Below are 13,357 nucleotides of genomic sequence, written 5' to 3'. Positions count from 1 at the left end.
CAAAGAGAAATGCTTCAGCAGGGTCAAGGGGCTGTGTTTTAGAGGAGGCTTTTTTGATGGTACACATGGGGCTGTGAGCCCACACTGAGAGAGTAGCATTGGTGGGTTTCTTTGGGGCCTGTGGGGTTCTTGACCCAGGAGAGCTGTTCCTGGAGGGAGATCTTCCGCTGTCTGCGATGCTACGGGTGAAGTCCTCTGCCCTGGGCTCAAAAATGTCACAGTCCTGAGAAACTTGGAAGACAACCCTGGAGGTGGGGCCGAGGATCCTGTTGGAGTTGTACCTGCATGTTGTGTGTGGCCCAGCACGTGGCTGCAGGTCTAAGCTTTCATCCCTGGCCCATGGCGGCTGAAGCCGCTGTTTTGGCACAGAGGGGCACTTCAGCTTCACGCCAGGAGTCTCAAGGTTGTTGGCAATTTGCATGAAAAGGAGCAGACTGCAGTCATATTAACATTTAATGCAGAGGCACAGCCTGCAGAGACTGTGTCCTCTGCAACACTTGCTCCTCAGTTCGGTGACGTTTGCTTTGCCACTTAGATCAGGACAGGACGGAGGGTGGCGGGACGTGCAGGCGTTGACTTTATCCCTTCCATACAAACCACAGGTGAGGCTGAGGAGCTTCAGGCCAGGTTGGGAGCTTTTGCCATCCGTGCAGCTGAGTGCCAAGAGGTGCCAGAGGCTGCACACCCACTTGTGCCATCCTCAGCACGTCGATGTCCGGTCTGACACCGTGCTGCTGGGTCAGGTCAGCTCTTTTATGTAACAGGGCTGCAAAGTGGCATCAATCATTTCAAAGGAACTTAGGCATATGGTTGAGGTTTTTCTGTGGTCTAAATCCCTGTGTACAAACCCACTACATCAGGCTTTAAGCAATTAATTCCTAATCATGCCAAATGCCTTCAAGTAGCCCAGCTTTAGTATTGAGAGCTTAAAATGGTTTTCTACTATACCACAGTTAATTTGGATAAAGCAAAGAAAGTGGTCTCGTGGCACTTTCAGCCTCAAGGTGTGAGAGTGGCCAGTAAGTGACATTTGTATTCAGAAAACCCTCCTATGCATTTGTGTTGTAGGCATCTATTACTGGGAAGGCACCACAGCTAATAAAAAGGGCATTCATTATACCCCAGAAAGGGAGTTCATTAGAGGGAAAAGCCATTCTAGCTTAGTAAGAAATGAATCTAAAACTGCCTCAGAGCTGCTATTCTCATCAAGTTTCAATGTTAACAGTTTTAACCAAGAGCTAATTGAGCAATCTCAGAAAGTGGAGTAATTCCATTACTCAGCTGTGCTTTGTTCAAGGCTACCGCTGGCTGCGAGAGGAGCAGCAATGACTCGCGTCAAGCCAGGAACCACCAGCCTTCTCGCCTTCTACTACTTTGTCTTTCAAAAAAAAAGCAGAGCTTTTGGTCTTTTGGCAACTGTCATTGGCAAAGGGAGCTCCACACCAACATTGCAAGGCTCATGTGTAACACTGCAGTCCAGTTTTTTTCAGACGACAAGGGGTTTGACGTTCGTAACTCGTCAAGCAGCACCTGCTCCAGAGTGAATGGCTGAAGATGCTCCTGGGGTTGGGCAGGCAGAGGGTCACCAGGAACACAGGACTTGCAGGGTTTTGTGTGGCAAAGAGCCATCGTGAGCACCGGCCCAGCTCCTTGCCAAAGAGCATGATTCTGTCATTGGCTGCTCTCTCAGGAGATGTGGGATTAGCTCATGTTGCTTTTAGAAAAGCTTTTATAGAAAAACCTCTCAAGTTCCCTTGCTTCATGGAAGAGCTGTAATCAAAAATAAACATACATGATTTAAAGAAGAGAAGAAAAAGTCACACCACATCCAGCATCTTTGGACTCAGTGCTTTGGAAAGAGTTTGTTGGTTGACCTGTGGGGCTGTTTCTTTGCTGTTCTCCTTCAGCTAACGCTTACTGCTGCTGCTGTTGGACGTGCACAGCACCATTTGCAGCCTTTTGTGGAAGGTGACTTTCTCTTGGTGAATGAAGCAGGATTTAGAATCCCATTCCCAGGAGGTGGCTGTAGATCTCTTGTTTGTTATGAGATTGTGCTGCAGCAATAATCCCCTTCAAGCCAGCAGAGAGAGAGGACTCTCAGCAATGTACTGCCCTTAGCAAGGGGACATATATCCATCAGTGTCTTTAGAGCCCTCTCAGACGCACACAAACAGATCAAGGCATCCTTTTCTCAGCACTGGCCTCCCACAGCACTGTTTGATTCAAACACAAACTAAATGTGAAGCTTTCAAAGCTGCCCTAACCCTATTTGGACCCAACGTGGACACCTGAGGTAGGCACATAGCTATGGGTTGAGAAACCAGAGGTTTCTGACTGCTGGTTGATGCACAAAGCTGAACCAGGACAGTAAACACATCTGGAGATGGGAGGGAGTTTCAACAGCAAAATCCTTGTTCCTTGTGCTGGAGGGAACAAGGGGAGACAAGATGGAGAAGAGCAGATGGGATTTGGTAATGGAATAGGAGAAGTAAATTTGTTAACCTTTGCAGAAATGATTTGGTCACGTTTGGTTCAAGTCTGGGGTGAGGTTTACCTGGTGGCAGCTCACCCAGCCAGAGGGACTGCTGTTGAAGGCAGTGCTGGGGCTCCAGCTCAGGACAGTTCAGCCCTGTCCCTTTGGAAGCAGATTTCCACAATGACCAACTTCTCCAGGCTGTCAAAAGCAAAAGAAGCCTGCCATGGGAGAGGTATGCTGTGTTTTGGGTTTATCTCTGAGTCCACGTGAGTCATTTCTGAGTCATGATAACATCCAGCAGTTAGGTCTTGCAGGAGGGGATGGAGGGGAAGAAGTCAGTGTGGAGGAAGAGCTGTGCAGCCCAACCTCGCTGCCATTTGCTCTGAAGCCTACAGGTCTCTTACACTGCTGGAAGAGCAGATGTTTTCCTCTCCTTTTGCTTTAACCAAGCTGCTTGCCTTCTTCCTGCACTTACTGGGTTGCAAAGTACTCCTTGTCTCTCCTTTGCAGCAGACCTTGCTTAGCTAATGTCATTTGTCAAGTTAATCAAGGAGAGTGGGCACTTCGATGGCTGCTGTGTAGCCTGGCTGTATTGCCATGGAGACAGGCAGCCAAACAGGCATTTGACTTGCCTTGCTTCACTCTGCAGATTCAGCAGGAGAAACCAGGGTTTTGTTTGCTGTTGTCCAACCAGCTTGCTGAGGATGTGAGCGTTTTTTCAAGGTTGCTATCAAAAGACTGAGAAAGGTCTAGCTAATGTTTTACAGAGCAAATAGTGATGCTGCTACTTAAAGCAATTCCAGTGTCTGAACATGCAGCTCCTCTTCCCTCATCCCACGGGTGTCTGGCTCTGGTAGGAGCTGTGTGAGAGGAGTTACAGCTCAGTAGCCTGAGTTCGGGGCTGCCATCGAGATGTCACGAGTCCTCCTCAGATGGATGGTTTCATAGGTGGCTGTTTGCCCACAGGAGCCGTGACCAGCATTGCAGATACTTTGAAAACCACCGAGTCCAGTGTTTAAGAGCACCTTGAGAGCCTGAAATCTCCTTAGCAGTCGGTGGGATTTAGGAGCCAGTGTGCCTTGATCATGTTTGAAACTCAGAAGTGGGTGCTTTTAAAAACTCCATCTCATCTCTTGCATAATGCAGGCTATAGAGCTTCACCCACTGACTCCTGCACCAAGCCCATAACTCATGAGCAAGATCTGGCTATGGAAAGAGCCGTCAGAAGGCGCTTAGCATGTTGCAGGGCTCACAAGCCATCCCTCTCTTCTCTCTCGCATGTGCACCTGTTAAATGATGCTCTGACCAGGTTTGAAAGGCTCCCTCCTGCAAGCCCTGGTGAGCAGGAGCTGCAGGCAGCTGCAGGAGGGACAGCCACCCGCTAAACCCAGCCCTCTCCACAGGACAGCGATGGGAACCTCCCACCGGCACAGAAAGGGCAAAAGTTCACATCAGATAGTTGATGGGATTGTGTGGAGCTGGGAGCCAAGGATAGCTCAGCTAATCCAGAGGAATCTGTGGCGATGCATTAGCCTGCGTTTCACGGGGGCTTCGTTCAGCCCGTGCTCGGAGGGACCAGGCTTTCTGCCTCCATTTTTTGAGCCATGAAATATTCTTCTTTGCAGTCCTGTCTGCCAGCCACACTGAGCCAAGCCCCCAGCTGGGCTGCTTTAAGGAACAAAATAAAAAACACTGCCCCTCTTGTTGTTTGACCTGCTGACAGGTGGGAAGGGGCTTCAGCAAGGCTCCCAGTAGCACCAGTGCCGGGCACTGGTCTGAGCCCCAGCCACCTCAGCATCCCTTGCTTTTTTCCAAGCCATGACATAGCATTTGCTGAGTCAGAGCCCTGGTGAGGATCTTAGCTAGAAGTACTGCTAAAAGGCCATGTGAGGAGGGCAGGAAGGCAGCAGCTTGGCTGTGCCCTCCTGCTCCTCAGCACCTGAAGCGTCGCTGGCTTCATGGGCTGTCCCAGCCCTGGCTAGTCCTGAGCCTCCAGCATCCCAGGCAGTCTCTGTAGGAGCCCCTTTTGGGAGTAAGGTTTTCCTGTTTGGTGTGGTGAGACCACCACATTAAGCTGTTTGTTGCAGATCTTGGCTCCCTCCTCACGTCCTGAGCCACAGATCCTGTTGCTGTGGTGACCTTGTTTAACTCTGGACATGGGTGCTGGCTCCTTCACTGTCCCCAGCCTGTTCCCTCTGACCCTGGCAGCCTCTCACATGCACTGGATTAGCCCAGCTGTGACCTCTCCCTTCTGGAAGCTGCTTTCCTCTCCCTGGGGACTAAATCCTGATGTTTAAAACAAATCCATCTAGGAGCTAGCATGGAGCAGCCCCACACTGTTCATCCCTTTCATACTAGCAGGGCTGCTGCCAAGGAGTGCATGTGGGGAGCAGCTCCATGATCCAGAGCTGGGAAGGACTCTCAGTCCCTGCAAAGGGTTTTGACACCAACCCACAGGGCATTGCAGCCTTCCCAGGGCACTGTGGTTTGTTAACCTGGACCGTCATAAACCGACCCATCAGGTCCTGGGGCTTCTCTTCCACCCAGATACAGGGCAGTGTCCAACCTCGTCTGTGTTACCTGCTGCTTGGAAGCCCAAACCACAGCCACATCTCCCAGAGCCTGCCCTTGCCTTTGGAGGAGTAAGCAAGACAAGTAGCTTTTCACAGTAGGTCGCATCCTGCACAGTGTCATGGGTGCAAAACTCCTGGGTGCTTCCTGGTGAGATTTTCCTGGCCGTGCAGTGAATCCAGCCATGTGCTGGGTACTTCTTGATGGTGGCTGTCTTTGAGGCTGTCTGGGGGCTGGTGCTCCACCTGTGGACATATTGAGAGAGGATGGGATTTTGCAGAACCAAGAGGGAAGTGTGTGCTGTTAGTTTTCCTTCAGGTATAAAAGCATCCCTGGCAGGAGTGTGCTTAGGTATTAGCTTCAATTCGACAGCCACAACATCAGAACAAGGGTATCTCCAGGAGAACTAAAAAGCCCAAGCTCCAAAATGGTAAAACAACATACAGAACTTAATAATTGGGGGAAATTGTATCCAGCCCACTGTGTCTCTGGTGGTAAGAGGTAAAGGCTTCATGCTCTGCTGCTCAACAGGAGCAAGAATGGCATGGGCTGCTTGAGCACTCTCTTAGGGCGTTTGCGTCCAGAACACGAGATAAGCACGTTGTGCCTGTGACAAACAGGGGATGCTGTTCAGGGCTGTTTATTGCTTTGTCTTTACAAATGGGTTTGCACCTCACTCCATAGAGGCCACACTTCCAGGGAGGCACAGGGACTCCATGGCCAACCTTTGCCCACACGTGCACCTGTGGATCTGGGGCTGGTGCTGGCAGTGTCTCCCTCTGCACCACAGCCCAGGGGAAGGAGGGGTGCTGCCTTTTGCAGCCTGTGCTCTTTGCTCTGCGTTATGATGAGCTGCTTGGGCAGAAAGAGCTTCCCAGGTAGGAGCATGGGCTAGCACAGCCTCACACATGTCATCAGGCCACTGTTCCCCACTTGCCATCTGCAAGCATGGCAGCTGGGTAAGAGCTGCTGGGGCCACCCCCAGCCAGGAGATGGGGATAGCTATGTGGGAGCCCATGGGCCTCCCCCCTGCCCTGCTTGCTGCCCACGGTGCTGCTGCCGAGGTGCCCAGCACCCTTGGGCCATGCAGCCCAAGGGCCGGTGGCCGTAGAGGGACCTCTGTTGCCATCTGCTGGTTTAGCTACACAGGAGCAGCAAGAGCTGGGCACAGCCCTCCTGGCAGTCACCCCTCACCGGTGGGTACAGACCCTGCGCCGGGGCTGCAGGCGCGTTGCCCACCCCTGACCCAGCCCCTGCCCTTCTGGTGGCAGATGTTCTAGGGGGCAGGATGAGGCTGTGCTGTGCTGCTCCCACCCCTTCCCACCCTGCCCACGCACTGGGGTGTCCCTCCTGCCCTGCAGGATCTGAGGTATCGGCCTGTGGCACAACACGCTCTGTGAGAACCTGCGAGGCTCTCGTTAAGGGAGCTCCTCCCCATTAAGGATGATCATTATTGCTGTCAGGTGCTTATTCCTCCTCTGGGCTTGTCTTTATTTCCTCTTTCTTTGGAGTTTTTGGCAAGTACTCCCAGGCTGGGAATGTATTGCAGCTGCAGCGAGTACTCCAGGAGCACAGCACCCTGCACACCTCCCTTGGCCAGTCCCCACAACAAGGGCTGTGCTCGGAGCTGCAGGACCACTGGCTCCAGCCCTGGTCCTGTCCCCACAACAAGGGCTGTGCTGGGAGCTGCAGGACCACTGGCTCCAGGCCTGGTCCCGTCCCCACAACAAGGGCTGTGCTGGGAGCTGCAGGACCACTGGCTCCAGCCCTGGTCCTGTCCCCACAACAAGGGCTGTGCTGGGAGCTGCAGGACCACTGGCTCCAGCCCTGGTCCTGTCCCCACAACAAGGGCTGTGCTGGGAGCTGCAGGACCACTGGCTCCAGCCCTGGTCCTGTCCCCACAACAAGGGCTGTGCTGGGAGCTGCAGGACCACTGGCTCCAGCCCTGGTCCTGTCCCCACAACAAGGGCTGTGCTGGGAGCTGCAGGACCACTGGCTCCAGCCCTGGTCCCCCAGCCAGCCCCGCAGGATCCCTGCTGTGCCTGCAGGAGCCATGGGGCTGAGTTGGTGTGATCACTGGCAGCTCACTTGGGCATTGCTGGGAGGATGAGGTTACTTCTGTAAATCTATTATCTTTTTTGGCAATTAGCACTGGTTCAGAGCCTTGGGAATACATGCAGCAAATAGCAGGAAGCCCAGTTAAGCACATCTCTCTGCTTATCTAAGCCCAGTTAAACAAGTCTCCTGTGGCACATCCCTACAGCTGGTAGCACAACCCATAAATGCTCCAAAGATGATTTCTAGCTCTGGGATTGCTTTTCTTTGCAGTGTGTAGTCCAGGAGATTTCCATTCGGTGCATGCAGAGGTGGAAGGTGGGGGGCTCACCCAGCCCCAGATATCCCCAGCAGGCTGCAGGTGGCCTGGAGGAGCCCCTCAGAGTCTTTGCAGCGCCTGGTGCCGGGGCTGCCCTGCCTGGGAGCCGTGCTGCAGCTTGTCCTGGGCTGAAGCTCAGCGTGGGGCAGGGCTCCTTGGCTGGGCCTGACCACACATGTGGAGCCTGGGATGGGGAAGCGAGTGAGCTGCTGTTGCCTCTGGCCCGGGCAGGCAGTGGTGTGTGTTTGTTTTCCATCCTGTCTCTCACACGGCGTTTGTTTTGCTTGTCGAGCGTTTCAGGAGATAAAATGACCTAAAGGGAGATTATTTTATCCTAATTTAAGCTGTCAATTTATCACTGACTTGTGCTTGTCTGCAGCAGCAGGATGGCTTGCTCTGAGTCCCCAGGGAAACCTCAGCTAGAAAGTGAGAATTTAGGAGGGGAATTTCTACAGCCTCACATCTAATCTGTGCAGCTACAAGCTGCTCCCCCGTCCCTCTGTGTCATATTAGCTCCCATTGCTATGGACTGGCTTGGCTTCCCAGGGGACTCTCCCTCTCTGACTGGGGCCTGGGGTTGTTTTTCTCGTGCTCCAGGCTGGTGGAAGAGTTCATGCTGCTGGCAAACATGGCCGTGGCCCATCAGATTTACCGCTCCTTCCCCGAGCAGGCCCTTCTTCGCCGCCACCCCCCACCCCAAACCAAGCTGCTCAAAGACCTCATGGAGTTTTGCAACCAAGTTGGCCTCGACATCGACTTCAGCAGCGCAGGGACCCTGCATGTGAGTGCACTGGAGGGGCCATGGGGGCAGAGGGTGGGCAGCAACATGATGGCATGTTCGTGGCAGGGTGTGTGGCTTGTTCCCTCTGCCCCACTCTGCTCGAGCGGAGCTGACAACTATCTCATCCCAAAACACAACACCTCCCTCTCTCGCTCTTGACCCCACTGGCACTGGGCAAGGGTGGCCCAGCCTATCCTGGTCACAGCAGGGCAGGGAGGACCTTGCAAGTGGCCCCAGTGCTGCTGTCTCCACAGTGGGAAGGATGTTTCCTCACTGGGACACCCAGATTTCCTTTCTCAGCCTTCTCTCAGCGGGTCCTGGACAGGGCATTTGCTCTGTACTGCAGGAAAAGCAGCTCTGCAAAGGGGATGTTTCTGGCTGGGCTGCTGAAGGTCTAAGGGAGGGCAGGGTGGGGAGGGGGATGACTGGGAAGGACTGGAGAGCGTTGCTGGGAAAGGTCAGACGCAGCCAGCACGGGAGGTATCCCACTGATCCTCTGCTGAGCGTGTCCTGAGCCTGAACTCCAGCTGAACAGCACAACACAGGCTCCAGGATTTTCTTTACTTGCTGCAACTGGGCTGTGGCTAATCCTCTGTTAATCCCACCCCCGCTGGCCTCCCGCTCGCTCACTGTTTTCCCCGCTCGCTGGCGGTGCCGAGGCCGTCGGCAGATGCGGGGCTGCGCACTCAGCTCCTCTCCTGCACTTTGAACCCTCCAGCCCTTCCTCATCACAAGCCCCAGGCAGTGACCCCCATAGCCCTGTCTCCCCAGGGTCCCATTAGTCCGTGTGCTGAAGCTCTTGGTAGCTGAATGGGAGCCAGGCACAGGGCAGAAGAGGGGCTACAGGTGCTGTCTCGACGCTGCGTGTGTAGGGATGGATGCAGTGGTCCCTGTGCCACAAGTGCCCCCTGCCCCTGGGAAGTGGGTCAGTGCTCAGAGCTGCCTGTGCAGTCCTGTCAGGCCTGCTGGGACCAGAGCAAAGCCCAGTTTCACAGGTGCTTTTTGGCTTATGAGGGGATTTACAGGGAAAGGATTTTGGCTGTTGTGAGCTGCTGTTTGCCCCAGTAAGGTCTGCCTAGGTCCCCCTACCACTAGAGCTTGCCAACACTGAGTGCTGTCTCTCTTTTCTCCTCCAGAAAAGCTTAAATGAAACATTTGGTGCTGACAAATACTCCGAAGCCAGGAAAGAAGTGCTGACCAACATGTTCTCCAGGCCCATGCAGGTGAGAAGAGCACAGTGCTAGCAGGCATGTCTGGCTGGAGCTGTCTGCTGTCTGGCTGGAGCTGTCTCCAACCCTCACCCCATTCACGTTGCCTTAGCTGGTTGTTACATAGAGGGAGAGTGAATGGACATTGAATATGGTGCTGCAGGGCTGCCAGCAGCTTCACACTGTGCCTCCAGCCCCATGCAGCTGACACTGGGATGTCCCCTGGGCAACAAGAGCTTTGCTGGATGGCAGGGTCAGGCTAGGACTTTCCTCCCTGTCCCCATACTATCCCTGTTGTTACTAGTTAAGGTGCTTCACCCATGTGTTGGCAGGCTCACAGGGACCAAGCCTGCTCTGTGAAGAGCTGGTGGCCAGGCTCCATGGTTCATGTCTGTGCCATTTCTTCACATCATGGTCCAAAGAAGGAACTGGTTCAAAGAAGGAATCAAGAGTGAGGATGAAGCAGGGATGTGGGACTGGCCATGAGCAAGCCTAGTACCCAGCAACATGCTCTTAGAAGCAGGGAAGCTCTGGAAACCCTTTGGTTTCCCTCTGGACAAAGAGATGTTCTGGGAAGATCTCTGTGATGGAGACTTACACTGCTCACACTGATTGGCATGTGCAGTGCATCTGCAACTCAAGACATCTATTGAGGTGCTTATCACTGTTACAAAAACCCAATTCTGTGAAGCATCTGCTGCTCTGCGTTTGCATCTGGGCACAGAACAGCCTCCTCTGAGGGAAATCCTACCCCCCAGGCAGAAGTGGCATGTTCCTGAAATGATCTCTCTGCTGTGGCCTGCGTACCACTGCAGGAGTGAATCATCTTCCCAACATCACTGATGTGACTGTCGCTCTTCTAAGTAGCTTATTTGCTCCATTTACTCATTAGCAGTTGCCTGAAGTCCTGCTGTACTTCAGTGACTCAGTGTTTGCCTGCAAGTAGGATTGGGGACTGAAGGTGTTCAGTAAATCACTCCCTCATGTATGTGTCCAGCTCAGGAGTGCTGCTTTGTAAAGTGCAGGGAGTGTTCTCTGGAGCTGCCTGTGTTGTCCCAGATCCCATGTCCTGCTTTGGCTTGTCCTGGTCCCCTCTGTCACACCTTTTCTGGTGGAAGGTTCAGTGGTGACATGAGTTCCTTGGTGTCCCTGTCTGGTCCTGCTGACTTGTCACAAGCTTGGGCTTTGCCAGCAGGAGCACATGGAGCAAGCCTGGCTGGTGGCCAGGAGGGATGAGTAAGGAGAAGGCAACTCAGTTCTGCAGTGGCATCAAGTAGGAGATGAGCTTTTTGGGACCCACTGACTTGCAGGGATTTCTGCCTCTGTGGTCTCCTGAGGCTGTGGTTGGAGAGGTGGTGGGTGTGCTTTGAGGTATCTCCCAGCAACCCTTGTTAAGGTTTAACCCTGTGGATATGTGTTAGATCTGTGTGTGAAAGAGAGGCATCAAGGTTTTGGGGATGGAGGCTTCTGCAGAGCAGATACCAGGCACAGAGTTAGATAAAGAGGAATTTTTAAATGAGATATTCCACGAGACACGATTTTGGCAGGGACTGGACTAATTTCATCATCAGAAGGCCACGGTGCCAGTGTGTTCAGGTGCCACCTGTGCCTGGCAAACCTGCTGTCTGGCACGCTTCCTCACTGCAGGAAGGACATTGAGCTGCTGGAGCTTGTCCAGAGACAGGCAACCAAGCTTTTGAAGGGTCTGAAGCACAAGTCTGATGAGGAGCAGCTCCAGCTGAGGAGCTGGGGGTGTTTAGTCTGGAGAAGAGGAGGCTGAGAAGAGACAGGAGCCACTCTCTGCAACTACTTGAAAGGGAGTTGTAGTGCGACGTGGGTTGATCTCCTCTCTGCATTAATGAATGACAGGACAGGAGGAAATGGGTTCAGGTTGTGTCAGGGGAGGTTTAGATTGAACACTAGGAAGAACTTTTTCACTGAGAGGGTTGTTAAGCATTGGAATGGGCTGCCCAGGGAGGTGGTGGAGTCACCATCCTTGAAGGTATTTAAAAGCTGTGCAGCTGTGGTGCTGAGGGACGTGGGTAAGTGATGGGCTTGGCAGTGTGAGATGAGTGGTTGGGCTTGATGATCTCTAAGGTCTTTTCCACCCAAAATGGTTCTATGGTTCTATAATAGGGCAAAACCCATTTTACAGCTGAGCCCATCATCCCTGCAGGGCAGCCTGTGTGTCTGGGTGGTGCTGCCACACACGATTGGGCTCTCGTTGCTGGAAGTGGGGCATGAGCCAGAAGAAGCAGAAATCTATCTTGATCCTGGGATGAGCTCATGCAGTTGCCCATTTGTTGTTTAGTTTCTAAATGGAGTTTCAGACTTGCCCAAAGCCACCAGCCAGGTGAGCAGATGCTCCCTTCCCATCTGTAGGGCCGTGTCCCAGTGTGACCCAGGCTGTGCTCTCAGCAGTGCGTCTGTATGACCCCCAGCCATGAGGAAGGGCCACGGTGAGACACATCAGGGCTGCTCTCTGTGCTCACCAGTCCTCAACCACACTCACTGTGGGGATGGGCTCACAGCTCCACAAAATCCTGAGCAATTCACATTCCTGTTGTTGTTCCTATTGCTAAATACAGAGGATGGGTAGTTTAAAGTCATGCCATTGCCCTTCAGACAGGGCAGACAGCTACTGGTGGAAGGAGCTTTCCCTGGGGAGAGGAGTTTTTGCTGTCTCACACCAGGATTAGAGCAGATGGAAGAATCAGTCTCATGCTGCCCCAGTCCCTCATGGGGGAGAGGACAGATCTGAGTGGATCACAGAGGCGGCTGTGGAGCCCAGACATGCCGGGGCTCGTGCTGGTAGGGCTGGGCCATCGCTCTGACAGGCAGGGCACTGAGAAGTCACCTGCACTCAGCTCCCAGTGATAAAGCTGATGTTTCAGGGACAAGGCTGCAGCTAGAGAAGCCAAAGCAGGCTGCCCACAGGTTTAACATCCATGGTCACGCCAAGCCTGTGTCTTCCACCAGTGCATGCTGGTGGTCAAGACATCAGCCTCTTGGAGGGGGAAGGAGATGGGAAGCGACTGGTAATGTGTGTGGCTGGGGGAGTGCCTAGATTGCCATGCCAGCAGCCTTGTCACAGATGAAGGAGCAGCGACATACCATTTTTCAGGGGCTCAGTCACTCGGGGATTCAATCTGTCGGTGCCAGCAAAGCCACCCCTGGTTGGCCGGGGCTGATTTATTTCCAGGCTCCTCGTGGTTCTCCAGGGATTGCAGCAAACCTTGGGGATTTGAGACCACTTGTGAGGCAAATCTGTGAATGAGAAAACATCTGCTTTACACCAGGCTGATGTCCCTGGGGAGAGCTGTGTTGGTGTCGGGTTGGTGTGGGACTGGGCTCGCTGCGGTGTGGAAGCTTATCACAGCCCAGGGCAGTGCTTTTGCTGTCATACCCAAGCTGATGCCAGCCTCGGTGAGCTGACAAAAGAGTGTCAAAACTGGTGCTGGACAAAACTGACTGCTTGGTTTGGCCAGCAGATGCATCAGGAAGAGGTCCCTCAGCAAGCAGCATGGGACCTTCAGCACCTTTTCTAACTGGCAACAAGGCCGGGTTTGCCCTGGCCCTGCTGGGCACAGGGAGGGGACGACCCCTTTCCAGGGGCTCTCCCCAAGCCAGGGTTTTGACCTCTGCTCTGCTTTCTACCTATCTGGCATTGCAGGGACCTTCCCCCCCTTGTGCCCAGGAGCCTGGCATAAATGCCTGTGGGCATTAAATCCCTGTCTGTGTGCAGGAGGGCACCGCTCTCCAGCAGCAGCCGCTCTCCCTGCCCGGCCGCACACAGCCTCGTTCCGTGGGAGCAGAGCTGATTGAGTGGAGACTGTGCTTTGTGGAGTCCATCAGAAACAATTTAGTTCTGGGTTGTAGAGATTGGCAGCCGCCACAGCTCCTACCCCAGCTCTTGGGGCTCATCATAAGGCTGGGCCCGATGCTGC

At 53.6% G+C, this 13,357-nt stretch overlaps 1 protein-coding gene across 1 annotated transcript in view; it reads left to right on the top strand.

Annotated features, from left to right (window-relative positions):
• Positions 1–13,357, top strand: part of DIS3L2 (DIS3 like 3'-5' exoribonuclease 2) — a 188,814-nt gene that overhangs the window by 169,788 nt on the left and 5,669 nt on the right. The window contains exons 16-17 of the mRNA XM_062006087.1: positions 8,019–8,202; positions 9,339–9,425. Coding sequence (XP_061862071.1) covers positions 8,019–8,202; positions 9,339–9,425 — 271 coding nt within the window. The remainder of the gene's footprint in view (positions 1–8,018; positions 8,203–9,338; positions 9,426–13,357) is intronic.

This window comes from Colius striatus, chromosome 12, assembly GCF_028858725.1.
Source record: "Colius striatus isolate bColStr4 chromosome 12, bColStr4.1.hap1, whole genome shotgun sequence".
Classification (NCBI taxonomy): Eukaryota; Metazoa; Chordata; class Aves; order Coliiformes; family Coliidae; genus Colius; species Colius striatus.
The sequence above is the reverse complement of the archived record's forward strand: the minus strand, read 5'-3'. Positions and strand labels throughout refer to the sequence as shown.